Source organism: Sus scrofa, chromosome 8 (assembly GCF_000003025.6).
Source record: "Sus scrofa isolate TJ Tabasco breed Duroc chromosome 8, Sscrofa11.1, whole genome shotgun sequence".
Lineage (NCBI taxonomy): Eukaryota > Metazoa > Chordata > Mammalia > Artiodactyla > Suidae > Sus > Sus scrofa.
The window spans coordinates 73,366,532-73,385,448 of NC_010450.4; the positions used below are offsets into that span (position 1 = coordinate 73,366,532).

Genomic DNA, 18,917 nt, shown 5'->3' on the forward strand with positions numbered 1-18,917 from the left:
TTTTTTATTTTTTATTTTTATTTTTTGTCTTTTTGCCTTTTCTAGGGCCGTTTCCTGGTGCATATGGAGGTTCCAAGGCCAGGGGTCGAATTGGAGCTGTAGCCGCCGGCCTATGCCAGGGCCACAGCAACTCGGGATTTGAGGCGCATCTGCAACCTACACCACAGCTCACGGCAACACCGGATCCCTAACCCACTGAGCAAGGCCAGGAACCGAACCCGCAACCTTATACTTCCTAGACGGATTCGTTAACCACTGTGCCATGACGGGAACTCCAATTTTGTTTATTTTTTTAAATGATTTTTATTTTTTCCATTATAGTTGATTTACAGTGTTCTGTTTGACTTTCTTCTGTACAGCAAAGTGACCCAGTCACACAGACATGTATACATTCTCTTTCTCACATTATCCTCCGTCATGCTCCATCATAAGTGACTAGATATAGTTCCCAGTGCTATACAGCAGGATCTTATGGACTTAGAGAAGAAAACAAACTTTAAAGCAGTGGGCCCGCTTAGTGCTGTGAAGACGCAGAAACCACACTTTTAAAGTTGTCTAGTCTGGAAATTCAAGGCTATAACAAGTATGGTAGTCCAGGTCTCTTTCATTTTTTTTTTTTTTTTGTAGTATAAACTTCTGTTTATTACATGTTTTATGAATTTGTTTTGTAAAGTATTTTGATTCTTCTCCATCTGTCTCACCTTCGATGAAGAAATTCTTTACCTTTTTTCCAGAAAAGTGGAGAATGTAGCTCTTGGAATGCCACAAAACTTGAGTAAATAAGGGAGTGATATACTTTCACAGTAAAATCAAATGGCATAAATGGAACATATAGAAAAAAACTAATACTGTGAATTTTTCTTTTGAATTTTCAGACAACAGGCTAAATTTTGTTTCTGTTATCTCTTTTCTTTCTTTCTTTCTTTTTTTTTTTTGTCTTTTTGCTATTTCTTGGGCCGCTCCCGTGGCATATGGAAGTTCCCAGGCTAGGGGTCTAATCGGAGCTGTAGCCACCGGCCTACGCCAGAGCCACAGCAACGCGGGATCCGAGTCATGTCTGCGACCTACACCACATCTCACGGCAATGCCGGATCGTTAACCCACTGAGCAAGGGCAGGGACCGAACCCGCAACCTCATGGTTCCTAGTCGGATTCATTAACCACTGAGCCACAGATGGGAACTCTGTCATTTCTTTTTCTTTAATTTTATTTTTTTCATTTTTTAATTTTATTATTCAGCGAATTTTATTACATTTATAGTTGTACAATGATTGTCACAACCAGGTTTTTTAGCATTTCCATCCCAATGTTTCTGTCATTTCTTAAGTAAAAATTTTTATTCCTCTGTATTAGCCTAATAAATGTCTCCATTTAAATTAGCAAAACTAAATATATTTCAACCTTTTCTTTTTGGAAGGTGATATATTGATGGTATTGGAAATTTAGGTTGATGCACTTGGTTGGGTCCTAATATGCCATTTTGATGTGTTTTCCTCGTATATTAGTTAAACACCTTAATCACCTAAAAACTAAACTTGTTCTAGATGTTCTATCTCTGATGCATATAGTTGAAAATTGATGCATTTTCAGTTAAAAGTGAAAAACACTTTTATTTTGAACTGTGGTGTTATTTCTGATAAAGTGCTTTAAAGCAGACTGAATTTGTTGAAGATTGATGTTGAAACTATTGTGTTTTGGTAGAATGCTTCAGAGATTAAAATAGCAGAAGAAAAGGGAGCTGCGTTTGCAGGAGGAACTAATCTGATTCAGAAGGTACAGTGTTGTTTTTGTGTTCATTAGTTATAGAAATTGTTCCGTTATCTTTGCCATCCATTGATTTATTACATGTGGAACATAACCACCATATTCATATCTTTTGATAAATGGTCAGTAGAGCTTTACAGAACAGGGAGTATTTTTGAGTTTCAAAATCAAGCTAAGAAAAAAGTATCCAGACAGTCTGGTATTAATTATGCTTGATTTACATTGTGTGTTTTTCCCCCTTTGTTTCCTTTATGTTTGTGAGAGTTTTGTGGGTGGACTGGAAAGGTCTCAGAAGTCAGAGAACTAACTCTTTTTATTAAACTTGTATACTGCCTGTGGTCTGTTTTCTTCCTGCAAGCATAAGAGTATCTTAGAGGACTGTAATAGCAACAGTTGGAGTCTGAATAGATAGCTCTACTTCTTAAATGTTAGGTAAGAAGTTACTTCTTAAGAAAGAATTGGTAAGGGAACAGAAAGTGTTCTGTAGCATTAAGTTCATTACATAAAACGTATTTGAAAAAGTAACCCAAATAAAGTAATCAAGTACATTTTAAAATTATTTGATAAATAAGATATTATAGGTACAGAATTTATTTTAGGTGTCCCAGTGATGATCTATTATTAGAGGGGAAAAACGCCACCTCTGTAATGCATCAAAACTAGCATATTCTTTCAAGTTAACCCCTGGTATCTTTTAAAACTCATCCTTTTTTATCTTAAAAAGGTATTCAGGTTGTGAAGTAAAGTCAGTATCATGGCTACAGTTTTTTTTTTAAACACATTCCTGAATTTTTTACCTAGTTTAAATATTATTTTACTGGTGCTTATAATAGATAAATGTAGGATGAATTAATTGAACTTTTAGTCATTTCATTCTTTTTCTTTTTCTTTTCTTTTCTTTTCTTTTCTTTTTTTTTTTTTTTTTTCCTTTTGAGGGCCACACCTCTGGCATATGGAAGTTCCCAGGCTAGGGGTTGAATTAGAGCTACAGCTGCCACCCATAGCCCTGGCCCTGGCAACTTGGAATCTGAGCCGAGTCTGTGAATTACACCACAGCTCATGGGAATGCCGTATCCCTGACCTACAGAGTGAGGCCAGGGACCGAACCCTTATCCTCATGGATACTAGTCGAAGTCCTTTCTGCTGCACCACAGTGGGAACTCCTAAGTCATTTTTTAAGTAAGACTTTTGTTTACTAAATTTATTTTGCTTTAATTACAATACTTGTGAAATATCGCAAGTATGCTTGGCTCTGAGGGACTTTAGTTTCATTTTTACTTGTCTCTAAAGCAAGATTTTCATATAGCTTTGTATTATTCCAAGATATGCTATAACAAAACTTTGAAACATAATTTTAAATTTAATTCACAGGAAGATGTTTTAGAGTCAGTATTGGAATATCTTGGAATAGAAATTTCATGTACAGTCCTTTGACATTTCAAAATTGCTTCTGCCTTCATACTTCTAGTGACGAGAGCCTTGGTTCTGGAACCAAACTGCCTATGTTTGAGTTTTGGGTGTGCCTTTTAAAAGTGCACAGACTGATTCGTCCTACCTGAACCCTCAGTTTCCATATCTGGAATGTGTGGTCAATGTTAGTGCTTTCCTCGTAGGATTATTGTATTAGTGAACTAAACCATATAACGTAATTTAGCAGAATTTTTGCCATGTGGTAAGTGCTTCTTTAATGTAAGTTGTTATTGTCCAGGGAAGCACATTATGTTATTTATGAACTAAAGAATTTGTAAAAAGAAAGAATGGTAACAGGAGGATAAGTTCCAGAATCTTGCTCAATTTTGCCTGAGTTCAAGTTTTATGATTCAGTGTGTAACCCCAAACCAAGACTTTGAATGACATAGTGTGGTAAGATTTTATGCACAAAGAATCAATGGTAAAATAATTGTTCTAAAAAGTTGCTTTATTTTATAATTAACCACATTTTTAAATAGAGTATACTGTATTAGTACAATAATTATTTGGGGTGCCTGCCTGAATTAATTTAAAATGTCTTTTAAAAATTGAACTTACTCTCTTTGTGCTTAGACTACAATTAGAGTATGGATAATAATTATAAGTAAACTTGTCTTTGACCATTCCACTCTTCTTTTAGTTTTTGGAGGCAAAGGGAATTTTAGTTTCAATTCTTTGTGAAAATAATTACAGATTCATTTCTCTTGATGCTTGAAATTTTTTTTTTTAATTTTTAAATTTTTTTTTGTCTTTTTGCCATTTCTTGGGCCGCTCCCGCCGCATATGGAGGTTCCCAGGCTAGGGGTCTAATCGGAGCTGTAGCCACTGGCCTACACCAGAGCCATAGCAACTTGGGATCCGAGCCGCGTATGCAACCTATACCACAGCTCACAGCAACGCTGGATCCTTAACCCACTGAGCAAGGCCAGGGATTGAACCCGCAACCTCATGGTTCCTAGTCGGATTTGTTAACCACTGAGCCATGATGGGAACTACTATGCTTGAAATTTATGAAAGCAATGTAGTAGTTAGTGATTTGGCAGCTGGTGCTATTAACTTTACCTGTGATCTCTTGCAAAACTTTCATCATGTTTCTTCAGTTTTAATGGCCCTATGAATTCAGCTTTATGGGACAGTATGAACCATGTACATATCAGTGCCATGTTCTAGTTTCTAACACTGTTGTCTGACATAACTCCATGGGAGAATTAAGCCCATAAATTTTGTTCTGTTTTGTTTTGTTTTTAATAGATGTGGCTATTTAGAAAAAAACATCAAAAAATGTTTGCTTCTAATGGTTTTAATAATTGATAAATGTGTTCATATGAGCCTTGTGTTTGATGAAAAGAATTATGCTTAATGTCTGTTTTCTAAATTATAAGGGAAATTATAACTGCATTAAACTTTATTTAGTTTTAAAAGGGTAAAGCTTTTTGTATAATCTAAGATTATCTTTTTTCTCCCGATTTTCAGATTTTGGATGATGAAATTCAACCAGACTTTTATGTAGCTGTTCCAGAAATAATGCCTGAGCTTAATCCATTAAGGAAGAAACTGAAAAAAAGATTTCCTAAGCTTACTCGAAGTAAGGGAGAATTCTTGTACTATTTCAGTATGCTATCAACAACTTTCTATTATGTATGTTTAGTTGGAAAGTAAATTTGCTAATATATATGTAGAATAAATAGAACGTCTTAGTATTTGAGTTTTATGTTATATAAGACCACATGGATTTAATTTTTTTTCCTTTGGCATTAATATTGGTGAGTTAATATACTTTGAAAACCTAGTTACTCTTTATAATACCAGTTCTTTAAATTTAGGCCATATTCTCGTTTTAAGTTAATGGACCATTTTACCCACTAGGTATGTTATCATCATACTATTTTATACCTCTTTATCATTATAGGATGTATGCTCATTTATGTCAGCATTCAGCGTATGTATGTGTGTGCTTACTGTGTATAGTTCTACAGTTATTTCCCTTAAGCAACTTTCGCCTTTTGGATATTCCTTCCTTACGAAATCTAGTAAGAGAAATAAGGGTGCCACATGAATAGCCTTTTGATAAAGTAGGAAGTATTCTATGATAAATTCACAAAGAGATGGAAGTGTTCGGTAGAGGAGGAATTTATACATAGGTGGGGAAATCGGAGAAGGCATCCTGAAGGGCGTCCCATTTAAACTGTACCTTGAGTGATTTGGTGAACAGATTAAGGCGGATATTATTTTAAGTAGAAAGAATCTGTGAACCATAGACACTGAAGTAAGTCAGAAATTACGGGCCACACCCCAGAAATATCTTAGGTCTGCAACCTACACCAGAGCTCACAGCAACGCCGGATCCTTAACCCACTGAGGCCAGGGATCGAACCTGCAACCTCATGGTTCCTAGTCAGATTCGTTAATCACTGAGCCACGACGGGAACTCCTAGCAGTAGCTTGTAAGATGTATTGGTGTGAATCAAGGTTAGAGGCAGGGAGACCAGTGCAGGTGCTAATGAAGGCAGTATTTGAAGTCTTCATAACGAGATTGGAGCGAAGAGGACAGATGTCAAAGATAATAAGGCTTTGCACTATATAGTTAGGAATGGACAGGTTGAGAGGGAGAAAGAGAAGAGTCAGATGATGCTGAGATTTTTAAGCCTTAGGATCTCTCCATATCATTAATGGAAACAGGAAGTAGATTTGGGAAGAAAAATACATTCGTTTGCAGATATAGTTTCTTTTAGATGGTGCTGAATATATGCTCTAGATAAATGTTTCAAATAAAATTTTATGGTGTAAATAGAGCAGATATTTTAAAATCATTTTAGTAGATTGGTTTTCAAATTTTAACAGTAGGTGAGCTAAAAAAAAATCTTGTGAAATTCTTCATACATGATAGCCATTAATGCTCATCTGAATTATAGGTCATGTTCTGTATTTTAAGCAAATTCAGATGTACTCTTCACTTCTTTTTCTGTACTAGAGTTTTGTTTCTTTGTGATAGCCTGCATTGAGTAACACTTCCTTATGAGATATTGGACAGAGGTAAGGTGTTTTTTATTAGGAATTTCCATTACAGTAGTGTTTGTTTTCATGGAATCACACACATCCTTTCTAAGTAAGACCTGAAAGGGAACATTATTTAAAAAATTAGAAGTTCCCGTCGTGTCTCAGTGGTTAGCAAATCCAACCAGGAACCATGAGGTTGCAGGTTCGATCCCTGGCCTCACTTAGTGGGTTAAGGATCCACCGTTGCCGTGAGCTCTGGTGTAGGTCGCAGATGCGGCACGGATCCTGAGTTGCTGTGGCTGTGGTGTAGGCTGGCAGCTACAGCTCCAATTAGACCCCTAGCCTGGGAACCTCCGTATGCCGCAGGTGCGACCCTAAAAAGAGAAAAAGACCAAAGGAAAAAAAAAATTAAACAAGAACTGCAGTTGAATGAAAATAATACTCATTTTTTCCTAATTCAAGCTTAACAAAAACCAAACAATACTAAATATAGTCAGTTAAAACTGAAACTGAATACTGAATATATCTGTATTCAGCCAGCTCCTAGCTTTGCATGATGAACTAATTTTTCACAAAAATTGATTTTATCACCTTTGCTATTTTATCCATTCCTTGAATAACTCAATTTTCTTTAGCATTGAGGTGTTTTAAATTATCATTTTCATTGTAAAATTTGGGATTATTATTTTTAGTCTGAAAGGTTTTCAAATAATTTTTTTCTTTTGAATATAAAAAATTTTCCTTTAAAGTGTTTTGTATTAGTGGACTTTATTTTCTTTGTACTTTCCTAATGAATCATAGCTTCTGTATACCAAGGTCAGTTACTTAGGTATGTTCTACTTTCACCCCCTCACCCCTCCATTTGCTTAACAAAGCATTTTGGGAAAACTGACAGACCTTTCTCCTTCCCTAACCTTTCTTTTCATGCCCCACGCAATCTGTTTAACAGCACTGGCAAAACATTTGTGTTCTTTCAACATGAAGACAAATGATTAACCTGTCAAAAATGTTAAAGTGGAATACACCAGATGTGCATTAGAACAAATGAAGCTTATATTATGCATTTTTAGAGCTTATTCAGATTCTTGTTTAGGAACATTTGATTCCCCTAACATGCAACAGAAAACGTAAGGGTAAAATAGAAATTAGTTTTGAGCACATGGATGGAATTAAAAAAACAAACAAGCCCCTGCAGCTGAGCTCATTATTTCCCATTTTGTTTTATATTTTGTTTTTCTGAAGGGAGTGGGTGTAACCATCCTGGCTGGATTGAATTTTGCACATTTTGCAGCATGTTTAATGCTGTAGTTTATTTGTTTTATTTTAATTGCTTATGTAACTACAGGCAAGTTTTCTATTTTTCCAGTGCACATTTGGCTTGTTTCCTTAGCATTTCTTTTTTATCTCGTTAAAAAAAGACATTTAGGAGTGCCCGTCATGGCTCAGCGGTTAATGAACCCGACTTTCAACGATGAAGTTGCTGGTTCGATCCTTGGTTAAGGATCTGGTGTTGCCGTGAGCTGTGGTGTAGGTCACAGACATGGCTCGGATCCCGAGTTACTGTCGCTCTGGTGTAGGCCCGTGGCTACAGCTCCGATTAAACCCTTAGCCTGGGAACCTCCATATGCCTTGGGTACTGCCCTAGAAAAGACAAAAAGACAAGAAAAAAAAAAAAAAAAGACATTTAAAAGTTGCTTTTAAAAATTTCTTGGAAATTTTGCTTGTCAACTAGCTTCCTCCCCATAAATGCCCTCTGAAATTCTTACATCTCTAATATAGATATGTTTTACTGATTTTTTTAAATTTTCTTTATTCCTAATCTTATTGTTTAGCATTTACTAAGCAAAAAATACTAGCAGGAGAAATATCTTGACCTAACGGAATCAGCTTTCTATTATGTATATTAAGCCATAAGAGGTATTATAGCACATGCAGAAACAGTAGAACTTTGTAAAACTATACTAAGTTATTGCCAGGTATTGGATATGATCAGAAACTTGGACCCACGAATGTATGTCTGTGTTAATACAGCTCTTAGAATTGAATATCACTGCTCCAGTTGGAGTCTTGTCCATAAGGACATTCCAGCAGATGTGTCCAAGTAGCATTGCCATTTACTGAGTAGGACACTGCTTTCTCTGAGGAAATTGATATTGCATGTATTTGGGAGCAATGGATGTAAGATTATTGAAAACTAATGTAAATTGTTTTTAACTCATAGATTAGCATGCTGTACCTCAGAGTATTGCTCGCATTACTGGAGCAATTTGAATTCTTTGGAGATAAAGAAAAATGCTAAGACAGGGAATTTTTGCAGGGTAACCAACTTGAAATTTTTCTAAATTTCCTCCTTGCATGTATTAGTTTAAAATGTATTTATGTGTAAGAGACTCCAGTGATGATTAGGTATGACTGTTATTATAGATAAATTATTACGGCAGGTTTTTTTTAACTTTCCTTCATTTCCTTTATTCCAGCCATAGTGACCTCCTTGCCCTTCTTCATACATACTAAGTGTTCTCCCTTCTCAAGTCTTTGGACTCTTTGTCCCATCCATCTGTGATGCTTTTTGCTAGTTTGCCTGGCTCACATTTTTTTTTTTTCTCTTGCTTTTTAGGGCCACACCTGTGGCATATGGATGTTCCCAGGCTAGGGGTCAAATTGCTGCTGTAGCCGCTGGCCTATGCCACAGCTACAGCAATGCCAGCTGTGAGCCGCATCTTTGACCTACACCTCAGCTCACGGCAACACCAGATCCTTAACCCACTGAGTGAGGCCAGGTATTCAACCTGTGTCCCCATGGATACTAGTCAAATTCCTTTCTGCCGAGCCACAAGGGTAACACTTGGCTCACATTCTTATTCAAATATCACCTAAACAGAAAGCCTTCTGTGACCATCCTATATAAAATATTAACCTCTGCTTCCCATTATCACTGAATTTCTCATTATTTCATTTTTACATTCTTTTTAAGGCTAATCACTACTGGCATCTTGCATTTTAAAATTGTGGGTGTATGTTTGATTCTTCCCATTAGAGTAAGAGCATTTTTGATTTTGTCCACTACTATATTCCTGTGATCCAGAGTAGTGCCTGGCACATAGGAGGTACTCAACAGATATTTGTACAGTGAATGCACATTTACTGCAGTATTCCGTTCATAGGAGACACCAGATTAAATGTTGCAAATGAAGAATGGTTTATCTACCATTTATAGATTTTTTTGGATTAGACTAATTGTGTTTATAGTTATGTGGCAAGCGTTGAGTGTGATGGCTGTGAACAATACAGACAAAGTCCTTGCTGTCTCCAAGTTAATGGTTTCATTGTCTGCACTAGACAAACCGATTTACTGTGCATTTAGTTTTAGTTTAATTAACTCACATTTCTCTAGTTAAATAAACCAAAAGCAAAATGCATAACCTCAAAAATCTTCATTTGATTCTGCTATCCTTTATAGCTGTGATCTTAGTTCTTTCTCTTGTTTCATACCAAGTTTTTCAAGCAGGTGGTTTTAGTGGTTGGCTATCTCTACTTCCTTACTAAGTAGTATTCTTCCTTACATCCTCCTCTCACGTAATCGAGCTAAAATTTTGCTCTCACTAACAGCCACTGATTTTTTTTTTTTTGCCACATATAAAGATATGTTTTGAGTTTTCTCTGTTTCTTTATTCTTTCTTTCTTTTTTTTTCCTTTTTAGGGCTGCACCTGCAGCATATAGAAGTTCCCAGGCAAGGGGTTGAATCAGAACTACAGTTGCTGGCCTACACCACAGCCACAGCATCATGGGATCCGAGCCATGTCTGTGACCTACACTACAGCTCATGGCAACGCTGGATCCCCAACCCACTGAGCGAGGCCAGGGATGGAACCCACATCCTTATGGATACTAGTCGGATTGCACCACAATGAGAACTCCTTCTCTGTTTCTTGAAACTAACTTTTACCCTGTACAATCTTAGCTCACCTTTTATCTCACTAACTACTCCTTCTTTGTCTGCCCTGGTATCTTATATTCTACTTGCTTTATCCCTGTTGTATGCCCTGGTAAAGAAGAAAAGAGAGGGTACATCAGGATGAAATTCCTGACCATATAGTTCAGTATAGGTTGTGTTCATTATGAAATTAAATAGAATTTGAGAAAGAGAAAGGAAAAAGAAAGAGGAGAAAAGTAGAAAAGTGTAAATGCACAGAAAGAAGATAAGATAAAAAAGAGGAGAGCAGTTACAGAGCAATAAGGAAAAGCAAAGCCCTAGAAATAGTGGTAACGATTTATATCGGGCTATATTGAAAAGCAGAATAACAAAGATCTCGTTCTGTCTTGGCTTCATCACTCACTGTGACCTTGAACAAATTTTGGAAAATTTTTTGTGCCTCTTTATTCATCTACAAAATGAATTTCAGGATAACATCTCCCCATAGAGTTTTTGTTATAATATGCAAAAGCTTAGCACAGTCTGGGTACATAACAAATATGTGCTATAAATGAGCCTCGATTCTAATTGACTCCCTGCTGTTCTTAAAGTAGCTATTCATGTCCATTAATTTTCTTTTTCTTTTAGAACTCTTTCATGTCTTCATATGTCATTTCTACCTTTATAACTCATTTATTGAATAAGCAGATAATTACTGAGTGCCTACTATGTGCCAAGCAATCTGCTTAAGTACTGGGGACTAAAATATGAAAAGATAGTCCTCATCTTTAAGGAGACAAAAATTGAGAGAGACGAGAACAAACTGCTACTCTAAAATGCAGAAAGTGTACTAGTGGAAATTGTACAAAGTGCTTAGGGGAATGAGCGATACTTTGTATATTCAGATTATATAAAGAGGGTAGCATTTAAATTGAGAGTTTAAGCATGAGAGACATTTTCTTTCCTGATATGCATGAGGAGAATATTCCAGGTAGAGGAAATGGCCTGTACTAATACGTAAAATTAGGAGACGGTCAGTTCTGTTCAGGAAATTATAAGTAACTTTCTATCTTTTGGTACATAAAATGCTATGAGAAAGATCAGTGAGATTAGTAGTGATAGGCAGTGGGCCAAATCATGGAGGGCTTTATGTGCCATACCACGGAGATTAGATTTTATCCTCTGTGCAGATAGGAGCCATTGAAAAATATTGCTCGGAAGAATGATGTAAGATTTGCTTATTAGAATGATTCCATTTGGGAGCTGAGGAAGTGATAGGGTGGTGATGTGAGGATAATGAAACTTCAAGAACAGAGACCAGTGAGGTGGGTAATGCAGCAGGCCAGGGAAAAGATGAATAAGGACAGAAGCTGAGCGGTGACAATGAAGACAGAGAAGAGCAAGAGCGTTGTGGGATATGAGGAGGTAGAATTAACAGGAGGAACTGATGCAATGTGGAAGGTCAGGCAGAGGGAGGAATCTAGAATGATACCCTGATTTCTGTCTTGAGTGAACATTGTTTTAAAGAATATAGATCTACAGGAGATGAAGCAGTTTTGGGCAGATGCTAATATCAGGAGATGAGGTAGGGAGGATGGAGATAAGGACAAATCTATTGTTTTCTGGAAGTATGAAGATGAAATAGTTTATAATAAATAAATGTACACATTGTAATCTCTAGAACAAGCAAAAAGAGAGAGGTAAACTAAATAGAGGAATAAAAATGATACACTAAACTTTTTTGTTTAATACAGAAAGAAAGCAGTATAGGAAGAACAGAGGAACAAACAAGATGAGACACATAGAAAACACATTTCAAAATAAAGACCTAAAGTCAGCCATATCATTAGGTTAATTGGAAATTGTATAAACATTTCAACCAAAAGACAGAGATTATAAGACACTAGAAGAACAATCCAATTATATGTTGTCTACAGGAGACACATTTCACATTTCAAACACAAATAGGCTGAAAGTAACACGAAGAACAAAGATATACCATGAAAACAGCAAGCATTAGAGAATTGGGTTGGCTATTTTAAAACCAGACAGAATCCTTTTTAGACAAAGAATTTATTAGAGAAAAAGATGGATATTCTATATTAATAAAAGAACATGCTCATCTAGAAACACATATTTAACTTAAAATACATGAAGCAAAAACTGACAAAATTGAAAGGAGAAATAGATAAATCATCAGGTACAATTGATTGATCACATATGGAAAACTGATAAGTATGTGAAAGACTTGAACAATATTGTTACCAGTTTTCCTGATTGCTAGCAACACAACACTTAACAGTAGGAAGTATTTGGTATACACTTTCCAGGTGTAAATCGAACATTCAAGTTAGACCATTTGCTGGGTTATAATGCAAGTCTTGTTAGAAGTCATACAGAGTGTGTTTTTTAATCATGACAGTTAAGTCAGAAATCAGTAACCAAAAGAGAAATCTCCAAATACATTAAAATTAATCAATTTCTAAGTAACGTATAGATCAAAGAGGGAATCACAAGAGAAATCGGAGAATGTTATGAACTGAATGACAAAGCACATGTCAAAACTGTTGTTAAAGCAGTACTTATAGGGAAAGTTATAGCTTTAAAGGGCAAATTAGAAAAGAAAGGCTTAAAGTCATTGTTCTCAGCTTTTACCTTGAGAACCTAGAAAAAAAGAAAATTAAGCCCAAAGTAAGTAGAAAGAAGAAAATAAATATCAGAATGGAAGTCAATGAAAGAGAAAAAAGACAGGAGTTCCCTGGCAGCCCAGGGGTTAAGGATTTGGCATTGTCACTTCTGTGGCTTGGCTTTGATCCCTGGGAACTTCCACAAACCACAGGTTCGGCCAAATAAAGAAAAAAGACAAATAACAGAGAAAAGCAATAAAAGGAAAACTGGTTCATTGAAAAGATCAATAAAATTGATAAGACTAGCTGGACTGGTTTATCAGCATTGGGAATAAAAGACGACATCAGTATATATCCCATAGACATTAAAAGATAAGAAGGCAATATTATGAACAACTTTATGCCAATAAATATGACAATTTATATGAAACGGGCAAATATTTTGAAAGACTCAAATTACTGAAAATGTCCAGAAGAAATACAAAATCTAAATAGATCTGTGTCAAGTAAAGAAAATGAATTAGTGGCGTTCCCTTCATGGTTCAGTGGTTAACAAACCTGACTAGGATCCACGAGGTTGCGGGTTCAATCCCTAGGCTGCCTCAGTGCTTTAAGGATCTGGTGTTCCCGTGAGGTGTGGTGTAGGTCACAGACGTGGCTTGGATCCCAAGTTGACGTGGCTGTGGTATAGGCCGGCAGCTACAGCTCGAATTTGATCCTTAGCCTAGAAAACTCCACATGCTGTGGGCGTACCCCTAAAAAGCAAAAAAAAAAAAAAAAAAGAAAAGAAAAAAAAGAAAATTAATTAGTAATTTACCACTTCCTATAGTGAAAAATTCAGGCCACATGACTTCTCACTGGTGAATGCTGTCCAACATTTAGGGTAGATCTAATACCAATCCTTCACAACTTCTTTTAGAAAATAGTGGGGAACGGACACTTAACCCATTTATGAGGTCAACATTACCCTGATGTTAAAGCTAGTCCAGGACATCACAAGAAAGAAAAACTGTAGACCATATTCTTCATGAGCATAGATACAAAAATCTTTATTTATTTATTTATTTTATTTTTTATTTTTAGATACAAAAATCTTTAACAAAATGTTAGCAAATTGAATCCAGCAGTATGTTTGTGTGCTTGTGTGTGTGTATAAAGTTTAATAAACTTTAATCTAGGAGATCTATTTAGGAATACAAAGTTGATTTAACATCTGAACATCAATATAGTATATATACTATGTTAATAAGGAGTAAAGACCTGAAGATTATATCGGATGTTCCTTATTACATTTCTTTATTTCTTTTTTTTTTTTTCTTTTCACTTCTTAGGGCTGTACTTGCAGCATATGGAGTTTCCCAGGCTAGGGTTTGATTTGGAGCTACAGCTGCCAGCCTAGATCACAGCCATAGCCAATGCTAGATCTGAGCCATGGGGCCAGGGATTGAACCCTTGTTCTCACGTGTACTAGTCTGGTTCGTTTCTGCTGAGCCGCAATGGAGACTCCAGATTCTCCTTTTACTTTTATTTATTTATTCTTTTTTGGAGCCAGAGATCAGATCTGAGACATAGTTGTGACCTAAGCCGCAGCTGCCACTGTGCTTGGCCGGGAATTGAACCTGTATTGTAGTGCTCCCAAGACATTGCCTATCCTGTAGTGCCATAGCGGGAACCCCTTATTGTATTTCTTACCCTTCAAATAAGTCACATTTTCTTTGTATAAAATGAAAATTTTTCTTGTTAAGTCATGCCATTATTTGTCTGCTCTGGGGCATATAGAGTTCCTGAGCTAGGGATCAGACCCAAGCCACAGTTGTGGCCTATGCTGCAGTTGCGGCAATGCCACATCCTTTAATCTACTGTGCCAGGCCAGGGATTGAACCTGCATCCTGGCACTGCAGAGACCCCGCCAGTCCTGTTGGGCCACGGTGGAAACTCCGAATTACTTATTTTGATGTGTTAAGTTTTTAGTTAAATGTTAATGACTAAAGATTAGGCAAGTATAGTTTTTATTTGGAGTCTCCTACATGATTCCTTGAAAATTCTTAGTTTTACTTTGATTCCTTTTTTCTCCTGTCTAGATATCAGTTGCCTCTTTTTTCCCACATAAACAGGACATAGTAACATTAGAATCCAATTAAGTTTCAGTTCTTAACTCTCTGTTCATGCCAGCTTCTGTAACCATTTGTGCAGTAATGAGCTGCCTCCAGACTATCACTCACTAAAATATTAGTCTCACTATCACTGTTTCTCTGCCAAATCATGCTATTTTTCTAGCTTCTTCCCTTTGTGCTAAGGCAGGTTAGGTGAATTTCATACAAAGGTGAGTGAAAAGTTCTTTGCAGATTTCAAGACACCACTGTTAGCTTTTTATCATGAGTTATTCTATAGGTTTTTAATTTGTCTTCAATGTTTCTGATGTTTTAGTGATAAGCATCCTCATTGTATATACTTAATTATTAGTTATTTATTACTGTGCAACAATAATACCACAAGTTTAGTGGCTTTAAACAACACATTTACTACCTCTGCTTCTGTGTTAGCAATGTGTACAGCCAAGTTAGGTTTTCTGCTTCGGAGTCTCCTAAAACTTCAATCAAGGTGTCAATTAGGGCTGTGGCTTTATCTGAGACTTGATTTGGCTTGGGTCCATTTCTAGATTCATGTGACTTTTTGGCAGAATCCAATTATTTGCAGGCTTCTGGATTTAGGTTCTCAGTTTCTTGACCCATGGCCCTCTCCATATACTAACTCACAATGCGGTAGCTTGCTTCTTCAAAGCCAATAGGAAGAGAAACTCTTCTAAGATAGGCATTTTGATTTTATATGATGTATTCATGTACGCACAGTCATCCTGTGTCGTGCTTAGAAACACATCACAGGTCTCATTCACGCCAAGTGAGAGGGGACCACACAAGAGCATGAACACTGGGAAATGAGCCACCCTAAATTTTTTCTGTAGTTTATTTTTTGTATTTGAACGTGGGATGAATGTTTCTCTTGCTAGGTAATTTTTGCTACTTGTTTGGATTTAGTGATAACTTTGGATTTTCAATTTTTCTAACCAGATTCCATTGGCCGGGACATACCCAAAATGCTTGAATTATTTAAAACTGGACATGAAATTAAGGTAGATGAAGAAAGGGAGAACTTTCTGGAGACCAAAATAGCAACAGTAAGTTATAGTGAAAATTATTCAGTAATCCCTTTTCTTTTTTGCTTAAGTGATTCACTAATAATTTATAATATACCAGTCCTTTGAACTTGTTCTTTTTACTAGCATTAGGGGTGGCACTAAATTATACATATTTTTTAATGGCTTGAATTCATAAATTTTATTGGTGCTATAGAATTCCTTCTTTCCAGAGTTATGTGCCACTCAGAATTACTTGCACTTTGCCTTATTTGTCTTCTCTGTTTATGTTATTTTTGCTCTCTAATATTTTGAGTATTTTGAGACCCAGTCTGGATCTTATATATCCCTTATAGACTATTGCACAATGCTGAGTACCATAGTAGGTACTTAATACTACTTTAATGGAATTGAATAATTTGCTTTATTTTAATGAATTATTTCTGATTATCCCTGCTTGCATTTTAAAAACTGTTTGTCCATTTATAGAAGATGCTGGAAATCAATTTCCAAAGCAGTTTTTAAAGACACTAATAGAGATATATCAGATTTTTATAGCTCCGTGTTTTAAAATAGTTATTTGCTAATATTTCTTAATGCTATAGAATCTCTAATAGGCCTACTTAATGTATGTCGTTTTTTTCCTGTGCAGTAACTATAGGAATAATAATAATATTGTTAACAAACTTTAAACAGTGCCTACCAAGAGCCATGCACTATTCTAAACACTTTTCATATATTCTGTCCTTCAGTCCTTACCCTGTGAGAGGTAAATTATCATCGCTATTTTATAGATGAAGAGATGGGAGCGTAGAGAAGTTAAATAATTTTTCCAAGGTCTCAAGCTAGTACGAGGCCTGTAGGGTATTTGAACCTTTGGAGTCTCAAGAGTCCAGGCTCTTTACCTTTATATCATCTTACCTGGTGACTGGAATTACTTGAATAGCTATTATTCCTATGCCCATCTTCCTGCTGAGAGGAATTTTGCATAATAACCAACAGCTGGTAGTCAAGCTCATTGAGCTAAGCCTACTATAGATCATCAGAAATACAGAAAAAATAGTTTTATGGAAGGAAAATTTGCTTTAGAAAGGGGGTAAAGCAAGTTTAACCCAGTCAGGGATTGGAAAACCCCTCATCACCATCATTATCATGAAGCTTAGTGCTAATTCATTTGACACTGAGCTCTGCTAGAATCTGATGTTGGAATTTCTTTGTTTCCAAAATGCCTTTGGCAGTGTGTCTTGTTTCTTAGGGATGACAACACTGTAATGTGAAAAACAAACAAAAAAACCAAATACATTTTTTAGGAGGATATTCTGAGGTTGTAGAAAACTTGAATACCTGATCTGCCACTTAAGGGATGGCAGATTTTAAGCAAGTTCCTTTTTTTAAAAATGTTTTGTAATTAAAATATAGCTGATGTACAATATTACATAAGTCACAGGTGTATGATACAGTGACCTACAAATTTTAGAGGGTATTCTCTATAGTTATCATAAACCTTTGGTTATATTCCCTGTGTTGTACAATATATCCTTGTAGCTTGTTTCATATGTAATAGTTTGTACCTCTTATCCCTCTATTCCTATATTTCCTTTCTTCCCAAACAAGTTTCTCAATGTTGTTGTCTCTCAAATTTCCTCATCTATAAAGTTTTTATAGTACTATTTCACAATGTGGTTTTGAAGATTAAATAAAAATTCTAAATGATAGCAGCTATTGTTACTGTTTTGGTTGAGCTTTATTGGGTCTGTAAAGTCTTGTTTCTAAGGCTCTTCTAGATGTATCATTTTCCTTAAGTAATGTTTTCTTAAGTGACATTTTCAGTGTATTGTGTGGGTAATAGTTTATATAGATCCTGACTCAGCATATAAGAAACCGTGGCATCTCATTCATTCTTTTTAACCAATTCCAGAGTGATAAAGACATGAGCTCCAGGAATTCCCTTTGGCCTGGTGGTGAAGGACTTGGTGTTGTCACTGCTTTGGCTCAGGTTACTGCTATATCTTGGGTTTGATCCTTGGCCCGGAAACTGTGGCATGGCCAAAAGAAAAAGAAAAAGACCTAGGCTCCAGACCAGACTACCTGGATCTTTTAGAGATGTAATGCCTATTCTTAAAGAAAAGGAGTGTAATCTGTGTATTTAGAGAGACTTTCTTTGAATGCAACTTAAGTAGTATAGTATAGTAGGAGCTTAAGAGAATGGGTTTTAGATTCATACTGTGTGGATTCAAATCTTAGTTCCAGATTACAACTGTGCTGTGTTGTTCTCTGAGCCTCAGTTTCCCCCCATTCCCTACTTCCCCTACATGTAAAATGAGGTTGATAATGAGACATATTTTCTAGCTTAGGAAGGAGTAGATGAGATAATTACCCAGTAACTGTTAAGCAGACTTCTCCTTCTGCTAAGGTGGAGTAACAGGGACCTGATTTACCTTCCTACCTAAAGCAATCAGCATTACCTTGATACCAAAACCAGACAAAGGAAAGGACAGCCCAGCATCATTCATGAATGTAGCTATTAAAAGTATAAACTAAATTTTAGCAGATAGAATCCAACATTATATAAAAATGATAACATATCATGACCAAGTAGGCTTATCCTAGGAATGCAAGGTTAGTTTAACATTCAACAGTCATTATAATTTACTATATTAGCATACTAAAAATCAAATGTCATGTGATCATTTCAGTAGATACAGAGAAGACACTTGACAGAATCCAACACTCATTCCTGGTTAAAATGTCTCGGCAAAATAGAAATAGAAGTCAACGTTCTCAATCTAGTAAAAGGCTTCTAAGAAAAATCAACAGCTGACATCATACTTAATGGTTAAAGCTGAGCACTTTCCTCCTAAAATCAGCAACAAGATAAATATCCACTCTCACCACTTCTCTTCACCATTAATCTAGGGATTCTAATTAGTGCAGTCAGGCAAAAAAAGAGGCATCCAGATAGAAAGGAAGAAGTAAAACTCATTTTTCACAAGGGGACATGAACTAGATATT

The 18,917-nt window shown here is 36.0% G+C and overlaps 1 protein-coding gene across 11 annotated transcripts in view; it reads left to right on the forward strand.

Annotated features, from left to right (window-relative positions):
* The window catches only part of MRPL1 (mitochondrial ribosomal protein L1), a 118,081-nt gene that overhangs the window by 61,088 nt on the left and 38,076 nt on the right, over nucleotides 1-18,917 (forward strand). For 10 of the 11 annotated variants that reach the window (XM_021100620.1, XM_003129122.6, XM_021100623.1 and 7 more), the window contains 3 exons: nucleotides 1,702-1,773; nucleotides 4,708-4,819; nucleotides 15,841-15,947. In XM_021100620.1, coding sequence (XP_020956279.1) covers nucleotides 1,702-1,773; nucleotides 4,708-4,819; nucleotides 15,841-15,947 — 291 coding nt within the window. Of the gene's footprint in view, nucleotides 1-1,701; nucleotides 1,774-4,707; nucleotides 4,820-15,840; nucleotides 15,952-18,917 lie in introns of all 11 variants that reach the window. The other variant, XM_021100624.1, reaches the window with a different exon arrangement.